We start from the raw sequence: 22631 nt of genomic DNA on the forward strand, positions 1-22631 counted from the left end.
GATCTCTCACAGCACTATACTGGAATTTATTAGTGAGCACAAGTTTATGACTTGGCTCTATTTAATGGTATTTCATTAATCTCTCACAACAACATACTAGAACTCATTACTGGCAAGAAATTGTTACAAAGTTTGGTTGTTCATTTCACTGGTATTGATCTCTCACAGCACTATAGTGGAATTTATTAGTGAGCACATATTGACTATTTTGCTAAATAGATTTAAAACAAACACCCAGAAACTGTTACAAAGTTTAATTTTTCATTTCACTGGTATTGATCTCTCACAGCACTATACTCGAGTTTATTAGTGAGCACATATTGACTATTTTAAAAACAGATTTGAAACAAACAATTACCACATATATTGACTATTTTAAAAATAGATTTGAAACATACAGTTGTGTTTGAATGAACCAAAAAAACTTTAAAAAATCCAGTATGCAAAGGTGGGTGTGAGAGGAGAACCATTTACCGCTGCCGCTGTTCAAAGTGGAGAAGAGAAATCGCAGAAAATGGCATAGCCACACGCCACGGCCACAGGAAACCACGGCCACAGGAAACCCACAAACCAGAAACCCTCGCAAACCACGGCCACAGAAAACCCACAAGCCCAACAAACGCAGCAAACCAAAAACCCTCGCCTTCGCACAACAGAGCACGAAAACAATACAACCGTCGTCTTCCAAAAACCCAATTTGTTCTTCCAAAAACCTAAGGCGGATTCAGCAGACCCGACGATTTATTCAAATGCATTCATAAAAACCCAAAACCTGGTTTTCATTTCAACTTCCACCTATTTCTTGGAAGAAATTTCTTCCAATTTTTGAGCAAAATTGGCAGACAAAACCCAAAACCGGGTTATGTGTTTGATGAACCAAATGCCACCGTTTTCTTCCATAACCCAATTTTGGCGCTGAAAACCCTATTTCGCGCCCGGTATTCCTGTAACCAAACGAGGCCTTGGCTACGTTTGCGTGGTTGGTGGCGGAGATCATAGCGAGGCTTGAGCACGTGGTACACGCCGTGGAAGAGCTCACGGCAATGGCGAAAGTCAAGCCTCACAATCCTTCAACGTCGGATCAGGAGGCTTTAATCATAACTAGTGTTGCTTCTCCCCGTAGTTATATCCAGAGACCCAGTCTTGCAAGAACGCCAGAAAGATGTGTACATATCAACAATGTCGACTGATTTTTCCCTTCAATTCACACACTAATACAGGAGTCAATTTTTAACATCATACACTAAGGGAAAAATTAAGCTTGCCAAAAACAAAGTCAAATGCTATGGTTGCATTATTAAATTTTATGTATTAATGATTTACACTAGTCTCATTTTTGTCTCTCTCACAATTGTCATATCATCTTGCTGACACCATGAGATACTCCTAATGCCAATCTTTCTGAGATGAGCACATATCTTAACTTCACTATGCATGTCTAATCGAATAATATTATGATTACACCAAATAATCAATTTACAAACGATATACACTATTATGACATTGATAAATTTTTGAAAACTTTTTAAAGACTAGTTGTTACACCTACTTCCAATCTTGTTTGAGCAGATGTCAAATAACATTTTTAATTTTCACTTCTTTCTAATTTACTAATATCAATCTATAATACCTTCTATTCTTATTTATTATTATAATTATAATCTCATCACATACTTTTATATCATGATTATTCTTTATTTGTTTTCACTATCTATATCTACATCTCTATAACTCTTGATATTACCTCTTCGAGACCACTACCTCTTATGTTCCAAATATCAAATATATGTTTATTCATGACCAAAAATATTTGTAGTAATGAACAATATTTATTGAAAATATTTCAGATTATAAAACATCGTTCTCTTCTTTCATACGGTTTTCTCTAAATATATCAATATCATTCTTCCTTCAAATATCTGCTTTATATCATCATTTATTTCATGATATTTACTTCTAGATTTCATTTATGGTTATATCTAACTATATTTAAAAGTAAATTTAATTATTTTTATATTTATTATTAGTTATTATTTTTGCTTTAAAATAGAGTAAAGGAATCTCAAACCTTTCCTTTTACGTGAAAGTTGGTGTGTAGTGTGCTTGGGCACACTTTTTTAGCACAAACAAAAGGTTTGCACTGCAACTACTGCCACCTACAAACAAGACAATGGAAAACCTTAAATAAATAGTAAATATTCAAGTTTTGAAACCAATTGTTTTAAATAGTATGAATGATTTGAATAGAAAGATTTCTAATGACCCAGGGATTCATATTTTATAGCTATATAAAGCGCGCACACAAATATTTACATCCACACATTTGCAAATGTTGAAGTAAGTCATTATTAATGTGTATGCCAATGATTTCATGTGTTCAAAAGAGAAAAAAAAGAAGAAGATTTGAAATGTTGAAAAATGTCATAGTTTTTTTTGAAACTTATAAGAAATTGAATAGGTTCCTCCACAAGGAAATTCATAACAAAATGAAAGACATAATTATTATTTTTAATTATAATAATCTATTTGACTAAAATATTATTTTTATTTTAATACATTTGTAATTGATTAACGTTTCATGTAAAATAACATTTTTCTCAAAATTATTTTCTAAGTCTTCAAACCTCATTTTTATAATACTAAATCTTATATTAATTAATTAATTTAAATCTATTAAAGGCTTTATAAATTAAAATTTAATTTTAATACCTTGAATTACATTATTAGGACTTTTGTTAGGGTTAGTTTTTTATTGGGACAAGGGTTAAAGTAAGGATTTAAGGGTTAGGGTGAGCATTAGGGTTTGACATTTAGGATTAGGATCATGGTTTAACATTCATAACAAGGTATTAGGGTTAACCATTTAGGCTTAGGGTTTATCTTAAGATTTAGGATTCAAGGTTAGTCTTTTACATTTTGTATGAGGGTTCAACATTTATGGTTATTATTACGTTGAGCGTTATGGTATGGGTATGCATCATAGTTAAGATTGGGATTTATATTAAGGTTAGGTTTAATAGTTAGATCTAGGATTTAGAATTAGGGTTGTATATTTAGACTTGATGATTAGAAATTAGGATTAGGGTTTAACATAAGGATTGGATAATGGTTTAAGGTTTATCATTTCGGATTATAGTTTGGATTTAGATTTAGGGTTTAGTTTTCTGGATTATGATGTGGTAATTGGGATTAGGATTGGAGTTTATTATTTAGGGTGTAGCATTTAGAACTAGGATTAAGGCTTATAATTTAAGATTTATTTAGTAATAAATGGAAATAGGATATGATATTAAATCATGGTTAGTATTATAGTTGTGAGTAGAGTTTGAATTACGATAGAATTTGGGTTAAAGTTCAAAATTTAGGATTATGATTCAATAATAAGGGCTATGATTAGTGTTTGATAATAGTGATCAGGACTTATGATTTAGGATCATAATTTAGGGTGGGATTAGGATTAGGGTTTAGCAAATGGGATTTGGGGTTGGAGAGACTTAGACTTAGGTTAAGGTTAAATATATAATTTTTTTTTTTAAATATTAATCATAAACCTAACTACAATTGAACTATAATACAAATTCTCACCATAAACTTTAATGAAAAATATTAATCCTTATGCTTACATAAATTTCACCTTTGATTTTAAGCATAATAAAATATCATAACCCTAATTTATTTAATATTCTCACTACAATTATTGTTTGGGTGTTTGAGATCGGAGTTAAAATTTAGGTTTTTGTATTTAGATCATAGTATGCATTATGGTTCTAATTAGGGACACATAATAGTAAATTTTAGTGTCAAGGTTAGTGTTTATAATTATGATCAACACTTATCTTTTACCATTAGGATTATAGTTAGAATTATTTTTAGGTTTACTATATTTAATAAAATTAAAATAATTGAGAACACTATCCACCTCATGTATACAATTATGTAATGTGTCTTATTTTTTTTTCTCTATAATGACATTGTGCATAAGTTAAATTTTGTGTAATGTGTTTTCTTAGTTTTTATTTTTGGTATTTTCCTTAAATTTGGGCTTACTTATTAGAGTTTAATTCCACTACACTTCCCTCACACATGTTTATAAACTTCCTCCAATTAATCACTAAGTTGTGTTAAAACTAAATTAAATTTTATCTACTTCAAAAAATTGTAGAACATATATATTATCCTTTTACTTATTTTTAATATTTATCCTAGAAATAATGAAAATGATTAATATGTATTTTTAACTATCATATAGTATTCCTATTTTTTTTTAATAATTAGATATCTAAATCATAAACTGTCTACTCTAAATACTTATTTGAAGTACTTTGTTACCAATTTTAGGGACCACCTCAAATTGGTCGAGCTATATAGTTGTCAACTAAATGAAAAGTACATGTTTTCATTTCAAAAATTTCACAAAAATTGATAAAATTATACTCATTCTTACTTTTGATCTAATTTTTTTAATAATAAGATAAAGGATAAACTACATACATAGCATAAAAAACTTGAAGTACAACATCAAAATAATGATTACTATCAATCATGTAAGAATATTAAATTTGAAACCAAGCCATGTAATCTCATGAGTGAATCAAAAAATAAATAGTGACAAGTTACAATGCTTATCATATACAAAAAAACATCTTGCTGATAACAAAGAATTAACAAAATGATATTGTTTCACATGAAGGACTAGTCCAATGCACCAAAATTAATGTTGCTAGTTTTTTCTTTATTTTTCTCAAAAGCACCGATAAGAGGATCTACACCTTGAGGAGGGTAAGTGGTAGTCTCCCAACTTGGGCCTACCTTGTCCCACTTCATTTGGATGGCCCCATTCGCTTTCTAGATATCAATGACTCTCTTTAGTGAGCTATCTTAAAGCTTCACATTCTTCCTAATTTAGCATGTTTGAATAAATGTCAAAAAAATGGACGAGTTGTATACCATCCTTATATACAATCATTATTCCCTCATTAATGTAGATCATGAAGTGGTCCTTGAGGAACTCTACAACCATAGATACTTGTGACATGATATTGAAGAAGGTGAGTTTAAGCATAAACCTAGTAAGTTCCCTGTTGATATTTTGGAAGACTTCATCATTCCTCTTTTTCTGAAGATACAAAATCACTTCAGTAGATAGAAAAACCTAGAACTGATTAAGCACATTGTCAAATTTATCTACATGACTAGCAAAGACTAGTAAATGGAGTCAACAAAAGGTAAATCGTGCATGAAAGCATTGAAAAGAAGGGAAGCAGAACATTTTTACTTTAGAGCATTCAAGATTTGATGGATTTATTTTAAGCCCCAAAATGGAAGCGCTTTCACATAATGTTCATTTACATTTTAAATGAAGTGTCCATCGCACTGGTTTAGTTTTTAATAGTTGCCATTCAAGAGTGGATTTTCTTAATTAAACTATCCAAACATTCCAATGAAAAACATTATAATATTTAGACATGCATTCCATGAAAAAGCAAGAATGGTTCATTTTTAAGCTTTTAAACATGGGTTTTCAAGAAATCATTATAAGAAACTTGCAAAAAAAATTTAGTATTTTGCTCCCACAAATACTTGCAACAAAAAAAGATTATAGGTTTGCCACTGGTTGGTCAATCCAGCAAACTCGTGGGTTTAAACTACGATCCCACAATGCAGGATCGAAGCTAAAAGGTAGCGGGATTGGAGTGAAAAAAATTGGTGAAACTATGAAAAAATGGGTCGTGAGAAGAAAGTAACAGGGAAATCTTGCAAAACGATGATCGCATGGGTTTATGAGGACACTTTCCCACTGAAAAATTTATCTATGGGTTCGATAGTGGAGGAAAAAAAGTGGGGTATAATGATTGAATAAATAGGTGAAACATTCCTATAGGTTTTTACAGCGATCCTATTGGTAAAAATTGGCATTCCCATGGGAATAGGGTCAGTGGGAATGAAAACTCGGATGTTTTTAATGGCACGTAGTGGTGGGGTTTGGGGCAAAGGGTGATTTCTCCTTCACTAGGTTGTGTTCCCGTGGGTTGAGGATCACGATCTCACAATTGTGGGTTTGCAATTTTGTGGTTTCGGGATTGCAAACCAGGGGTGCTAAAATATTGGTGAAACTAGAATTTGATTTTATGGCCAGGAGCATAATTCTTGGCAAGGGAATTTGGTGCCTTCAAAATTTTTTAGAAGAGCACCTACATCCGTAAAAGACACAAAATGTTAGTTTGGTTAGTTCAAACATGAATAAGCAAAAGTGTGATTATAGTGACCCGAATGCGGACTCCCATTGGGTGTGCCAAAATGCATAACCTAATCTAGTAGTGTAATATTGAATACTAACTAGTAAAAGCATTCACAAAAGTAAATAAGTAAAAACTTATAATAAGACGAGGTTACCACCAAAAGGAAGGCAAACAAAGAATGGTAAGCTCCTTAGGTGTAACCTATTATGACGTGGATATGTCCCTGATGGATAAGGAATGTATGCTGATGATGTACTCAAGCTTCCAATGGGTGGGGGTTTTTACCAAGTGTGTAGATGGGTGAGAGTTTCAAAAATGGAGGTGTGGATGTATTTCAGCATTATGATGGTGTAAAATCTCTATGATGTAGTAGTCAGTGGGGCATTATAAGTTTTCATAAAAGTGGATTGATAGATTGTGAGAGGGATGGGCTTTATTTATAGGCTAAGGGGTAGTGAAAGGCAGGGCCAAGATGCAAGGATGGAAGAATGGTGAGGAAGGGTTATGATGCTTTCAAAGGGAAGCACATGGATTGTGCTTGTTTAGAGCCAATAGGGAAGTGACACTTGTCACAAGGAGGATCAGTGTGAGGGGATGGGATAATGGTTGGTCAAAGGGAGTAACGAGGGAGGATGAGTGTGTAAGAGGGATGGAAGAGGTATTTAATGGCATGCAAGAGGTATTAATGGTATGTAAGAGCCATAAATGCTCTTGGATAGGGATGGAAGAGGATAAGGGAGGCTTTTTGACTTTAGCTTGGGTCAACAAGTCTCAACCCTTGCTTAAAGTTGTGCACATGTTTAGGAGGGGGATTAAACTTAGTTTAGAAAGGGGATTAGGGGGAAAGTGGCTTAGCTTTGGTGGGGTGGGTTAGTTAGGTGGCCAAGTAAGGTTAGTATGGGTGGATGAGTTGGATTAGGGATAAAGGTTGGGTTTAGGGATATTTTTAGGTGTTTGGATAATTTATTTAATAAAATGGGGGATGTGTGATTAAATTAAATAGGTTTGAGGATTTATTTAATTTAATAGAGGAATATGGATTTAATTGATAGATTGATTTTGGGTTATCATTTGATTTTATCAATTGGACTATAGTCAATTAAATAAATAAATTAACTAGGGGATGAAGACTAATTAATTAAATAGTAAATATTTAATTAGTAACATCCTAGGAGACTAATAAATAAGATTTTTGGAGTTGAGGAAAGCCAACTCCGAAGACGCCAAGATCACCTGCATGCGAAACCTGTCAAAGAGAAGCCATAGAAGGGAAGAGCATGGAGCACGGGCAAAAAACCCTAAACGGACATGAGAGACACCATGAATGCAAACACAATAAGAAAATGTATTTACAATAATGTGATGCGATGATGATATTCTTACAATGAGAGAGAGCCTGAATATAAAGAGCTCATGGAAGCTTGTAGAACAAGCTAGAAGGTGGTAGAAGATAAGTGTGACAACAAGAAGGGAACAAACTCCCGTGTTGTCAAAAACTAACCACTACATGCATTAAATACAAAAGTATTAAATAAATGCATGACCTAAGTAAACTTAAGCAATAGAATAAATAATTAAATATTAATTATTTACTCTAACAAAGATTACCTACTGATGTAAATAGATTTAGGTGTCTACAGAATTTACTTTTGAATTGGGGATGGATCCTATGAATTTTCTAAGAAAGTTGATGCATAACCCAAACGATATTTCTCGTCCAAACTTGACTCAAGCATTTTTTGCACAAAAAAAATGGGGAAGACGCAAGAGAAATGAATACTAAAAAATCCCTCAGCTTGAAACCCGACATCATACTATACTCATATTTGAATGAAAAATGATTGCACCTGTGAAAAAGGACTTAGGGATTTTTATGACCATAGTGAGACAAGAAACATTAAAAAATTTTGACTGCTGGGAAAACAAAGGGGCCTTAAACATGACAATCGACCCTTCATTAATTGATTTCAAAAAGTAACTCAAAATTATAACGTGGTAAAGGTTTTCAAGAGTTTCACCTAGGGTTTTATACTTAGGAAACTTTAATGGACATGGAAACAAGTAGAAATCCCACCCTATCAACAAAGTTTGAGCATTTTATGATACAAATATTAGATTTTGCACTTTACTAGAATAAGGGCCAACACCCACAACTACTATTTCACCCTTTTAAATAATTTAGGTTTAAGAAATGAGTTTTCTTTCCTTTCTGTCAGCTCTTCTCTCTCACTCATAGTATCAAGGCTCATAGAGAGAATCCACATAAACCCATTTTGCGCCAAGGTTTCATGGTTTTAATTTATGATTACATAGTGGAAAAATGTGAAATTAAACCTTGCGAGGTCCTTGGTGTTTAATAAGGATAAAAGCTCAAAATTCCATTCTAGCAATAAAGGTAAGGGAAAAGGAATTATGGAAGAGTTGGGTGATATTAAGAGTGAAATGAGTAAGAGGAAGAAGAAAAATATCGGTTAAAAGGATACAAAAATAGAGTTAGAAGGTGAAGTGAGGAGGATGGAAAGATATTGAAGATGGTGGATGATGGGGATAGTGAGTATTTTGGTGGTTCAATGGACAAAATATACAAGCCTCTCAATAATTGTCCTTCCCCTATTTCATCCCATTCTCATGACAACCTAGGCCTTCCTCAGAATGGCATGGCAAAGGAGGAAAAAGTGATTAATCAAGAGGAGAATGATGAGGATTTTGATAAAGAGACTCTCCATCTTGACAAATTTGTGGATAATGTGAATCATGATGTGCACAGTTCATTGAATGCCTCAACCCAAAAAGGGGATCAATAAAGATGTTGAAAGTCAAAGAAAGAATTCCAACAGAAAGAACATTCCTATAACTAATATGGTGGACACGGATGAGGTTAATTTGAAGCTTTTGGAAGATGAGCTTAAGGATCTTAGTGTTGAACCTTCCTTGGGTGTTTTGTAGATAGTGAAGGCAATTTCCTTGAACACATTTTGTATGGAGAACTAGTCATTCAATGCTATTAAACTCTTGAATATCAATTATAGGGCCTTAAATTCTAAGATGGATGAAATCTTAGGTAAATGCAACATTGCGTAGAGAAAGAGAATTATAGGGAATCCATTAAAAAGAACAATGCTATTCTAGCATTGATAGAAAGAATTGAGAATCTAGAAAATACTATGAATGCGAGGATTAAAAGTTTTCAGCATATTTTGGAAGCTACCGTTGAATGTCTTAACAAGACACAAGGTAAAGTGGATCAGAAATTGAAGAATCTACTTATTCTAGAATTAGAGGACCCAAAGTGTTCGAATATATTCCACCAATATAACTTTTGGTGGGGGGGGGGGAGGGGGTGTTGAATTAGTATTTTGTGTGACATAAGGCAAGCCTCTTGCTCATATTGTATCCCAAGAAGGAGTGATGATTTATCTAGGCAGAGTTAAAGTCATTCAACAATTAAGTCTTTCATTGAGTAAAACTAGATTAAAGTCCTTCTTTGGTCAAGTAAATTTCTTGAGGAGATTTATGCCTGACTTCTCTAAAATAATTAAATGTATAGTTGATATGATAAAAGAAAATACAACTTTAAAATGGACTGATGTTGGGAAAAGACTTTTGAAGATATCAAGAGTTCCATTGTCAAAGCCCATGTTCTTGTCCATCCTAACTACACTAAAGAATCCATTATTTATCGTTATTCCTTAGAACATACTATGTCAACTATATTGATGAAAGAGAATAAAGAAAGAATACAATCTCAAATTTCTTTGATGAGCATACCATTGAAGAATCAAGAATTGATATACTCATAGATGGAAAAACATGTATATGCAATGGTGAGAGCCCTTAAATTTGTTAGGTTTTATGTGCTACATTCTCATTCAATAATATATGTGCCAGATCCTACAAGAAAAAGTATTCTGATGGAACAAGAGGTTGGTTGTAATAATAGAGGAGTATGGATAGAAAAAGTCCAAGAATATGATATAGAGATTAAGCCAACCAAACTTGTAGGAAGAAATACACTTTGTAAAGCCTTGGTAGAGGATCAACAATTCAAGGAAGAAGATACTCCAGAAGTTCTAAAGGTAAGCCTTTAGGATCCTTGGTTCTCAAAAATTACTTATTTTATGATATATGGTGAATTCCTTGATGGATTGATTACTAAGAAAAGAAGGGTTCTAAAAACAAAAATCTTGAAGTATGTGATTCATAATGATGTCTTGTACAAAAAAGCAATTGATGGAACATTTTTGAGATGTGTGGATAAAGAGCAATAGGTAAAATTGTTGACATCTTTTCATAATGAAGCATGTGGAGGACACTTTTATTCTACTGTTACTGCATTTAAAATTTTGAGGTGAGGTTATTATTGGCCTTACATGTATAAAGATGCATATAAGTGGGTGGTTACTTGTGAGAAATGCAAGATGTTTGCTGGTAAACCTCAGCTTCCTATTCTACCTCTTAGGCCAATGGTAGTTGAAGCTTCTTTCCATGAATGGGGTTTATATTTTATAGGTCCACTTAATCCTCCTTCTAGTCAAGGACACTCTTACATACTAATAGCCACAAATTATTTTAGTAAATGGGTTGAAGTAAAGCCAATGAAGAAGAATTCATCAGAAGTAGTATGTGAAATCCTTAAAGAGCATATATTTATTAGGTTTGGAGTTCCTATAAAATTGATAATGGATAATACATCTTACTTTTCCTCTTTATAAATTATTGTATTTTGCTATTATAATGGTATTCAAGTTGGACATTCCTCTGACTATTTCCCTTAAGGAAATGGGCATGGTGAGTCTGGTAATAAGAATCTGATTAATATTTTAAAAAAATCGGTCTCAAATAATCAAAAAAATGGGCATAAGAAGATTCATGATGCTTTATGGGTTGATAGGACCACAGCTAAAAGGGCTATTGTTACCTAAAAGGGCTATTGGTATTTCACCTTTTCAATTAGTCTATGGAGTGGAAGCTAATTTGCCACTAACCTTAGAGCTTTCTATATGGAAACTAAAGACTATGATTAAAGAGGATGATTTAAAAGATGGATTAGAGAAGAGGATCTTGTAACTTACAAAATTGCAAGTGGAAAGAGAAGAGATGGTTGATAAAATCACTAAACACTAGGGAAGAATCAAAAGGCTGTTTGATAGAAGAACAAGGCCTAGAAAATTTATGGAAGGTGATTTGGTGTTGCTATGGGATAAGAGACATGAGCCAAGAGGTATGCACTCTAAGTTTTAGTCTTTGTGGAAAGGGCCACTTTAGATCATTTAAGTGAATCAGAATAATTCTTTCAAATTGGAATATCCCACTAGAGAAACCCTACCATGTTCCTATAATGAGAAGGATTTGAAGTTGTATCAAATGCAAAATTGAAAGTAGATTAGGTATCATGCAGTTTGCTTTAGCTTAGTTGCTTGCTTTCTTAGGTAGTTTGTTGTTTTTTTCCTAGTTTAGTTTATTTTTTGGTTTGTTTTGTTTTTAAGTTGTCACCTTTTGTGCAAAACCAAAGATTGTTGGATTTCCTTCAACCATTATCATGCTTAAATACCCAGCCAGAGTCAGCTATTGCCAAAGTTTCAGTTCATATCTTTATACTTCAGGGTTTTGGAGTCAAGTCAGGTATCAATGTTTCAAGTCTAGGTCTATATTTCCAATAGGATTATCTATCTTCTCATCATTCCTTCAAATGAGCTAACTGAATGCAGAGAATCATATGAACAATGCATCAATTCAAAGCTAGGTGATTAGGGTTTGAGAGGTTTTATGTGTCATCTCGATGAGAAGAAGGTCTATACCTTCTATTGATTTATTCCTAACCATGATAAACACAAAGATTCAACATTATGTTATGGTTTCCATAAAAGACATTGCAGATAAGAAAGATTAGTGAGCAGAAGAAGTAGTTCATGCAGAAGAAAAGATTTAGAACCCTTCTAGAGTCAAAATATGAAGATAAGAAAATATGCATCGTCGATTTAGTACATGAACGGTTCATATTCAATCATAATAAGCTACATGGTGGAGAAAATTCAAATGAATGAAAGAATGCACACTATTGGCCAGTTGACAAGTCAAATGGTTTAGAAGATCAAATCGAGATGATCGATAAAGACCAGATCAATGGATGAAGTTTTAATGATGGAAATATGAGTATTCAATGATGCATCTTATTCATTGTCAGATCAAAAGAACATCTACACTCGTCACTATATCATTATGAAAAGATGAACATGCTTTAATCATTGCAAAAAAGTGATAGAAAGACATGTGTCCTATGGGCCATTACATTTAACGAAGCAAAACTAGGTCAATGTTAGATCCTCCAAGTAATAAAATAGTTCCAACTATTCACCATGGTGTACCTAGTTGGAAAGTGGACCCGCATCATAAAGAAAATAGAGAATTAATATCTTTTATTTTTGCCATCAGATCAAAAGAGAGATCAACGCTCATTGTTATGTTGCTATAAAAAGTTACAAGGAAAATAATCATAGTGACATAATGATTGAAAGATACGTGTACACAGAGGGACTTGTGGAGGAAGTTTTAAAGAAAATTTATAATGTTTTAATCATGATGGTTAATTTAAGATCGATGGTTAGTGTTAAAAAATGCAATGACCATTGGAATATGAAATACACAGGTTTGGTGCAAAATAGTAGACTATGAAGAATTAACAATTTTCTACAAGTTTTTCTGAGATTGCATGAAATCGAATAGTCATTTCCTATTTTCATAAACACCATGGATTTAGAATAATTGATGGAGAAGATGCCACATATTCATATGACTAGATAATTTCACATTTTATTTCCTTTTCTATTTTGTGACTGTTGCTCTGCTAAACTGAAGGATATCAAAAAACTATAAACAACCTCATTTGAGGATATAAAGGTTGCCAAACTTGATGGTGAATTGGTCTATAATTTCATCTATCCTAATTTCTTGTCATGTTTTATTGCCCATGTATAGATTAGTTCTGCTTTAAGAGTTGAAAGAAAATCATATGTGGCTCTGTGGTTAACATATGGATTCTATTTCATTTTGGTAACTATAGTGAAGGTGATTCCATTTACTTTCTTTATATATGGTCTTGTTTATCCTCTTATTAATTTCATCTCATATTAGATAGGTTCATTGGGAAATGAAAGATAAATTTATCTATTAGTTATTGGTTGGATTCCATTTCATTCAAGGCTGGTAGTGAGAGCAATTCCATTTTCCCTCATATGCATATCTCTTCATTCCTCTTCTACATTTTGATGGTTAAGCTACATTTAGAATAGAAGTAAGATTTAGAAATATTAATATAATCTACTACAGTCATTCCATTGAGAGTGATAGGTTATTCAAATCTATTTTGCCTAAATTGTTTGTGCCTACAAACAATTTGGTTATCTTTTACCACTCTCAAGTTAAGAGCTTATAATTTCAAAACCTCTGATCTCATAAAAAAAAAATCATTGCATATCATTTCAAATCATAGGGAATTACACCTAATCATTCAGAGGGTAATGATAGAATACATATACTAACCCATTTTTTGGTAAACATGTTTTTGTCTCTCCAAGCATTGGGTATCAAAGAGTTAGGATTTTAAAATCTAATAGGAGAGAAAATTGTTAACCAATAGTATTTAAAAAGTAAATTAATCTAATATATCTTGTAAATGGATGAGATCATATTATGTTAGATTTAATCTTGTAGAAATTGTAGGATATGTGCCCAATGATTTTGTTGAGAGGGAAATATGAACTTTGAAGTAATTCTTGCAAGAAACACTATATCAAGAACTAAAATTTTTGTAGGACATGCACAACATGAACTTTTAGAAAATCCTTTAAAGACTTCAAGGAAAATATAGTTTCAAGTTTAAAGCTAGATCATGTCATTGATAAAATAGGATCATTAGAATTATCCATACATCTTCAAAATATGACTTGGGCAATAGTACATTCATGAGACTAACTACTTTTTTAATAGCAACATACATAATTGTCATTGCTTCATTCATAAGCACAATAAACATTGACAATGCCTAAGGTGTACACTCATTTTCAAGATACATTAAAAATAATATAGATAATATCAATTTTATGCATTATATAAAGTACATAACAAACGAGTTTCTAATTTGAGCCACTCAGTCATTTTTAGAATATAATCTGTTATTAATTTAAAATTACTTAACACCTATTTTAATAGAACATTTGCAGGAACTAGGAAACCATTCAAAGGAGAAACAATATGAAATATTTCCTAAATTTCTTGTGCACATCATTTTTTTATGTTCAATATTTATTTTCAAGCTATAGATGCAACATAGTTCTATATTCTTTGTCTATGACTCTTTAGATGAACACTCGAACACATACATTACTTTAAGAAACTTTACAATTTATGAATATGTCACCATTACTAAATGTTCAAAAATTTTAATGTACGATTTGACTCAACACTTACCCCAAAACCCACCACACTAGAGGCAAGAACTTTGGCGCTTACACCCCTTGTTAAGATCTATCATATTCAATAGTAGTATATAATAATAATATATGATGGTTAAGTTTTGGTGGTGTTCAATTTAATAGTGGTATTGTATGAAAGTTAAGTTTTTGTGTGGTATTCTCCTTACTAAGGATCAAACTCTAATAAATACAATAGACCTATTTTTTTTCAAAAATATTATTATTATTAATATTAGGGTTTACATATAATCTTAATTGAAAAAGTGTCAAAAATTTATACAGATATAATTGAATGTCAATCATTAATTCAATTTGTTAGATTTAATTTTATAATTAGAAATTGAATAATATCTTGATTGTAATTCAAAGAATGTTAGAAAAGTTATAGATTTTTAGAAACACTATTAAAATAACTCAAATTTAGTCATTCTGATAAGTCAGCCTAAAAGGTGACACAACTTTGTACTTTCACCCTCTAACTCCAAGTCTAGAGAAAGTGAGGAGAAAGGGAAACATGGGAGGAAAAAATAGAAAAATAAGAGGTTCCAGTGCATCAATGATGATGAGGAGGAAAATGCTACTAAGTCCCCCCTGATGATGGAGGAAGTTTAGTCATTATAAAGGTATATCTCATGTTTCAACTAGTTTCAGTTTGGACAATCTAGATCTCACAGGTTGTCCAATGTAGCCACCCATATAAAAAGCTGTGAGATCTAGCTTGTCCAAACTGAAACTAGCCAAAACATGAGATATATCTTTATCCTGAGAAACTTCCTGCATCTTTAGGGGGGATTTTGTAACATTTTCCTCCTCCTCATTATCGATGTACTAGAACCTTCTAGATTTTTTGTTTTTTCCTTGCATGTTTCTCTTTCTCCTCACTTACTTTAGAGTTAGAGTTAGAATCTAGTTCTTTCAGGCTCTCATTATTTTTCACTCTTTTCTTCTTATTAAGGTTTGAGACATCTCTATGGGAATGTCTCCCACCCCTAGTTAATTAATTCCATCCTAACCTCACCTACTTCCACACCCTGAAATGTCTAAAATAAAATAATTTAAAGTTCTAGTATTACATCAGAGAAATGTGGACATGTGGAAGAAAAGTAAGAGGAAATAAAAGATAGCTTGGAAGAGATTGATTGGGATTTTGTGTCTAAGGGGATTGGAAAAAAAGGAACCCATGATGCTAAGTAGGAGCAAAAATCTAGGAGGAACTTCTATATTGAGGAACAACAGGGTATACTCCAAGATACTGCAAAAGCCTTCTCAGATATAAACACCCATGTTTTGGCTACACTTGGTATGGGCATGGAAAATCTCATGAGAAAGGATGATAACCTAGGCACAAATGATAATTCATCCATGACATCTACTTCCCCTCTCAAGAGGCCTAAGGAGGACCCCCTTATTTCCCCTCCCCCTAAGAAACCCCCTGTCAAACCCTTGACCCCTTTTACTTGTCCCATGCAACCCCTTGTTCAAGACCCCGACCCACCCACCAATTTGGATCAAAGTACTTTCAAATAGGTTGAAGCTAAATTGAAGACATTGTGGACCAAGATGAAAAAGCAAAAGAACCTGCTAATTTATTTGAATATGAGGTTCACCACTTTGGTGGATTTTTTGTGTAAAGTTTATGCATTTTGTAGTAACCATTCTTTAGCTTCTTCAGTCAGGGAAGATGGGAGGTAAGGTGGAGGAAGATGAGGAAAGCACCTAAAGACTCTATAGGTTCCAATTAAATGACATGTTGAATGTGCGACAAGGGAAACCAACCCCCTGATGAGAAGAAAGAACAACTACCTGGCCTCATTTTGTGTTAATTTTTTAATATTGTTATGATGGTTAAACTTTGATCTTGTGTGGCCAATATGGAAACTTTTTATATGAACTTTAATGTTGGTAGCCTGATTAATTTTCTTGTTGGTAACTTGTATGACACTATAGACTATAATGATTTTGATAGTAGATTGACAAATTCTTGTAGGTACTTATTTTTTCTGATAATGGGCAGCTAATTTGTTGTTTATGATTTGGATCAGTGAGCCATCCGTCAGGTGATAGTGTTTCCTTTACTATGGTTGTTCTTATTGGGCTAGTCATCCATTTTGGACTGCTAGTGTCATACATAATAAATGTGACATCAAATATGAAACTCCTTTAGCCACATAATAATATTTGATGGTAAGGGGATGATTGCCTTCTTAGGCATAATAAATCATATAACGCCTTCAAATTAATCGCATGAAGTTGGACTATATTATCTTGGATTGTTAAGAATATATTCAACTATTATTTAGATTAATTTAGACTAAAGTAATTTTTTTAAGATTTAAACTGAAAATTTATTTTAATTATGTATTTATATTTTTATAAAATTTAATAAAAAAATTCAAATACTATATCTCGAAGTAGTACAAAAACAATCAAAATCTATGATCTAGCTATTGGTTGCGTATATTATTTATAGATTTAATTTTGTAAGATTTTTGCACAAACTATCTCATCCAATATTAGAAATGGGAATTATGACAAGACAAATGACAGATCATGCAATTTGATATTGAACACCTAGAAAAAAAATCATCCAATAAAATCTAAAAGTAATAGAAATTACTCTTTAAAGATTCTTGTAATCAAGAATATATCACTTGATAATTATTAAATCTAAAGTCCCTTACTCGATCCCACTTTATAAGCCATTCTTGGCTTACATGGTAGAATAAAGTCTATTATCCATCATACACAAAGTAAGAAAAAAGAAAAAGAAATCATTCAATTTCATCCAAATTTCGAAAAGAACAATCCATAGAATGGAATTTAAAATTTAAAATTAATATTTATTCTTATTTAGAAAAAATGATAATATAAAATTTCCCTATAATAACTTTCAACGAAAGACGTTTAAATTTTATAAGACTATATATTTGCATATAAAAATAATTTTTAAACTTTTTTTTTAATAATAGCCTTTTCTATTAATAATTAATAATCTAAGAATACAATTCACCAAAAAAAAAAACCGAAGATGCAAGATCACCCACCCAGAATTCACAAGTATCATCTCCGTGACAATGAAAATAAAGTAACTCAATCATCTCCCTCTCCCTCTCTGTGACAAGTATTATCTCTGCCATTAGTAAAACAAGAAATGCAAAGGCCGATTCATTCGAGAAGCCGAGTTTTTTCTCTTCCATCTTGTAAGGCAACCGCAAGAAGAAATGAACGGTTTAGAATTTATAAGATCTGCTTCCTTACTACAATTGAGCTCATTTATAAGGTGCTCCAAGATTTTAGCCAGGGTGTTCTTCTTTGGAGTTTCTGAGTGCTTGTGTAACTCTTCGGACCAAGATTAAATTACATTATAAATCAGGTTGGTTGGATCTCCTCTACTTGAATTTTAAGCTCTTGTATCTAAAATTTGATTGAATCGATTTTGTTTACCATGGCATCTCTTGGCAGCGGCGAATGCAGAACTAACATCAGTACGTCTAATGAAGAAATTAGCTACAATGAGTCTCGAAACGGGGGATTTCTAAGAAAAATTTGGTTAAATATAAGCAATGTTTTGATGGGGTTGTGTAGAAACATAATGGATGTTGGAAGAGAGGATCCCAGAAGGATTACGCATGCTAAAAAAATTTGGGTTGGCATTGTCATCGGTTTCGCTGTTATTTCTGTGGGATCGATTATTCCGCAGGGTGGGATTTGGTAACCATGCAATTTGGGCAGTCATGACTGTCGTTGTCGTTCTCGAATTCTCTGCGGGTATGAGTTAGTTTAATTTAATTGTTTCTAAAGCAACCATCTTTTTCACCCTAATCGACTAACATTTAGAATGGATGTTGTTGCTGCTTCAGCAGGGGCTACCATGAAGAAAGGCCTCAACAGAGGAATTGGAACCATGGTGGCTGCATTTCTTTCCTTCCTCGTTTGCCACGTGTCAGAGAAGGTAGTGCGAGGAAAGGCGTTTGTGCTCTCTTCATCGTGGGTGAGTTTTTGTGCTCTCTTGGAATCACCTTGTTGCATTCACCAAATCTCAATTAGTCCTCCACTACACTCATTTTGCAGGAGCGGCTACCACGTATGCCCGTTTCTTTCCTTCCCTCAAGAATAAATTTGACTATGCAGTGCTTATATTCCTGCTCAAATTCAGCATGATAACGGTCTCTAGATATCGAGTGGAGAATATATCACGCATGGTATATGAACGCTTCGCCACCATACTCATCGGATGTGGAGTGTGTTTGGTTGTAAGTCTGCTCATCTTCCCCGCCTGGGCTGGCGAGGATCTTCACAATTCCATTGTCAGGAAGTTACAAGGCTTGGGGAAATCTCTGTAGGGTAAGAAAACCGAACGAAAACAATTGAGGTTAAAAATCCTTGTTTTGATTGTGATGAAAGCGTAACGTTTTCTTCAGCGTAAAATGTGTGTTTTTCGCAATGGGCTGTTACAGATGAACTACTAGTACGCTTTGATTGGTGTGGCTTGTTATCAGCTCGGTAGATTAAATTGTTAAAATATCCGACTAATGTAATGGGCATGATATATTTGATGCCAGGATGCGTGGATTAATATTTCAGCGGATGCCGTACTGATGAGAAGGTGGAAGATGAGTCAGAAGATATCATACACAGAGGATACAAGTCTGTGCTGGACTCAAAGGCTACCGACGATTCTTCGGTAAATCGAAAAAATATATAGTTTTAGAAGAAACTAATTAAGTGGTAGCCTTGACAACTTTTGACATTAAAGAATGTTAAATGGATCGTCTGAAAGCAGTGATTGTACATATTAATTGCAGGAGGCATTCGCTAGGTGGGAGCCAAGGCATGGTCTGTTTCAATGGTCGTTAGGTTTTCTTACCCTGCAGAGATTTCCCCAAGCCTTGTAACCTCCTGACAGTGGAATTGTGAAGATCCTCGCCAGCCCAGGCGGGGAAGATGAGCAGACTTACAACCAAACACACTCCACATCCGATGAGTATGGTGGCGAAGCGTTCGTATACCATGCGTGATATATTCTCCACTCGATATCCAGAGACCGTTATCATGCTGAATGTGAGCAGGAATATAAGCACTGCATAGTCAAATTTATTCTTGAGGGAAGTAAAGAAACGGGCATACGTGGTAGCCGCTCCTGCAAAATGAGTGTAGTGGAGTACTAATTGAGATTTGGTGAATGCAACAAGGTGATTCCAAGAGAGCACAAAAACTCACCCACGATGAAGAGAGCACAAACGCCTTTCCTCGCACTACCTTCTCTGACACGTGGCAAACGAGGAAGGCAAGAAATGCAGCCACCATGGTTCCAATTCCTCTGTTGAGGCCTTTGTTCATGGTAGCCCCTACTCAAGCAGCAACAACATCCATTCTAAATGTTAGTCTATTAGGGTGAAAAAGATGGTTGCGTTAGAAACAATCGAACAAGGGGTAAATTAAATTAAACTAACTCATACCCGCAGAGAATTCGAGAACGACAACGACAGTCATGACTGGCCAAATTGCATGGTTACCAAATCCCACCCTGCCAAATAATCGATCCCACAGAAATAACAGCGAAATCGATGACAATGCCAACCCAACTTTTATAGCACGCGTAATCCTTCTGGGATCCTCTCTTCCAACATAGATTATGTTTCTACACAACCCCATCAAAACATTGCTTATATTTAACCAAAATTTTCTTAGAAATTCCCCGTTTTGAGACTCATTGTAGCTAATTTCTTCATTAGATGTACTGATGTTAGTTCTGCATTCGCCGCTGCCAAGAGACGCCATGGTACACAAAAGCGATTCAATCAAATTTTAGATACAAGAGCTTAAATTTTAAGTAGAGGAGATCCAGCCAACCTGATTTATAATGTAATTTAATCTTGGTCTGAACAGTTACACAAGCGCTCAGAAACTCCAAAGAAGAACACCCTGGCTAAAATCTTGGAGCACCTTATAAATGAGCTCAATTGTAGTAAGGAAGCAGATCTTATAAATTCTAAACCGTTCATTTCTTCTTGCGGTTTCCTTACAAGATGGAAGAGAAAAAAACTCGGCTTCTCGAATGAATCGGCCTTTGCATTTCTTGTTTTACTAATGGCAGAGATAATACTTGTCACGGAGAGGGAGAGGGAGATGATTGAGTTACTTTATTTTCATTGTCACGGAGATAATACTTGTGAATTCTGGGTGGGTGATCTTGCATCTCAGGTTTTTTTGGTGAATTGTATTTTTAGATTATTAATTATTAATAGAAAGGGCTATTATAAAAAAAAAAATTAAAAATTATTTTTATATGCAAATATATAGTCTTATAAAATTTAAACTTCTTTCGTTAAAAGTTATTATAGGGAGATTTTATATTATCATTTTTTCTATTTAAGAATATATATTAATTTTAAATTTTAAATTCCATTCTATGGATTGTTCTTTTCAAAATTTGGATGAAATTGTATGATTTCTTTTTCTTTTTTCTTACTTTATGTATGATGGATAATAGACTTTATTCTACCATGTAAGCCAAGAATGGCTTATAAAGTGGGATCAAGTAAGGGACTTTAGATTTAATAATTATCAAGTGATAGATTCTTGATTACAAGAATCTTTAAAGAGTAATATCTATTACTTTTAGATTTTATTGGATGATTTTTTTTCTAGGTGTTCAATATCGAATTTCATGATCTGTCATTTGTCTTGTCATATTTCCCATTTCTAATATTGGATGAGATAGTTTGTGCAAAAACCTTACAAAATTAAATCTATAAATAATATACGCAACCAATAGCTAGATCATAGATTTTGATTGTTTTTGTACTACTTCGAGATATAGTATTTGAATTTTTTTATTAATATTTTATAAAAATATAAATACATAATTAAAATAAATTTTCAGTTTAAATTTTAAAAAAATTCTTTAGTCTAAATTAATCTAAATAATAGTTGAATATATTCTTAACAATCCAAGATAATATAATCCAACTTCATGCGATTAATTTGAAGGCGTTATATGATTTATTATGCCTAAGAAGGCAATCATCCCCTTACCATCAAATATTATTATGTGGCTAAAGGAGTTTCATATTTGATGTCACATTTATTATGTGTAACACTAGCAGTTCAAAATGGATAACTAGCCCAATAAGAACAACCATAGTGAAGGAAACACTATCACCTGACGGATGGCTCACTGACCCAAATCATAAACAACAAATTAGCTGCCCATTATCATAAAAAATAAGTACCTACAAGAATTTGTCAATCTACTATCAAAACCATTATAGTCTATAGTGTCATACAAGTTACCAACAAGAACACTAATCAGGCTACCAACATTAAAGTTCATATAAAAAGTTTCCATATTGGCCACGCAAGATCAAAGTTTAACCATCATAACAATATTAAAAAATTAACACAAAATGAGGCCAAGTAGTTGTTCTTTCTTCTCATCACTGGGTTGGTTTCCCTTGTCGCACATTCAACATGTCATTTAATTGGAACCTATAGAGTCTTTAGGTGCTTTCCTCATCTTCCTCCACCTTACCTCCCATCTTCCCTGACTGAAGAAGCTAAAGAATGGTTACTACAAAATGCATAAACTTTACACAAAAAATCCACCAAAGTGGTGAACCTCATATTCAAATAAATTAGCAGGTTCTTTTTCTTTTTCATCTTGGTCCACAATGTCTTCAATTTAGCTTCAACCTATTTGAAAGTACTTTGATCCAAATTGATGGGTGGGTCGGGGTCTTGAACAAGGGGTTGCATGGGACAAGTAAAAGGGGTCAAGTGCTGGACAGTGGGTTTCTTAGGGGGAGTCAAAATAAGCGGGTCCTCCTTAGGCCTCTTGAGAGGGGAAGTAGATGTCATGGATGAGTTATCATTTGTGCCTAGCTTATCATCCTTTCTCATGAGATTTTCCATGCCCATA

The 22631-nt window shown here is 33.3% G+C and overlaps 1 protein-coding gene across 1 annotated transcript; it reads left to right on the forward strand.

The window, feature by feature from the left end:
- Nucleotides 1–18306: 18306 nt before the first annotated feature.
- LOC149563370 (aluminum-activated malate transporter 12-like) lies at nucleotides 18307–19415 on the forward strand. Its single transcript, XM_089828141.1, has 4 exons — nucleotides 18307–18478; nucleotides 18574–18697; nucleotides 18867–19049; nucleotides 19295–19415. The coding sequence occupies exons 1-4, from the start codon at nucleotides 18307–18309 to the stop codon at nucleotides 19413–19415; spliced, it is 600 nt and encodes a 199-aa protein (XP_089684267.1).
- The last annotated feature ends 3216 nt before the right edge of the window (nucleotides 19416–22631 follow it).

This window comes from Cupressus sempervirens, chromosome 4, assembly GCF_028749045.1.
Source record: "Cupressus sempervirens isolate cs-2001-9-10 chromosome 4, ASM2874904v1, whole genome shotgun sequence".
Classification (NCBI taxonomy): domain Eukaryota; kingdom Viridiplantae; phylum Streptophyta; class Pinopsida; order Cupressales; family Cupressaceae; genus Cupressus; species Cupressus sempervirens.

Excerpts from the sequence above, each read along its gene's own strand:
- LOC149563370 (XM_089828141.1), top strand. The coding sequence starts at position 18,307 with ATGTTGGAAGAGAGGATCCCAGAAGGATTACGCATGCTAAAAAAATTT. Across the intron at positions 18,479-18,573 it reads CGTTCTCGAATTCTCTGCGG|GGGCTACCATGAAGAAAGGC; the intron begins GTATGAGTTAGT and ends CTGCTTCAGCAG. Across the intron at positions 18,698-18,866 it reads GCGTTTGTGCTCTCTTCATC|CATGATAACGGTCTCTAGAT; the intron begins GTGGGTGAGTTT and ends GCTCAAATTCAG.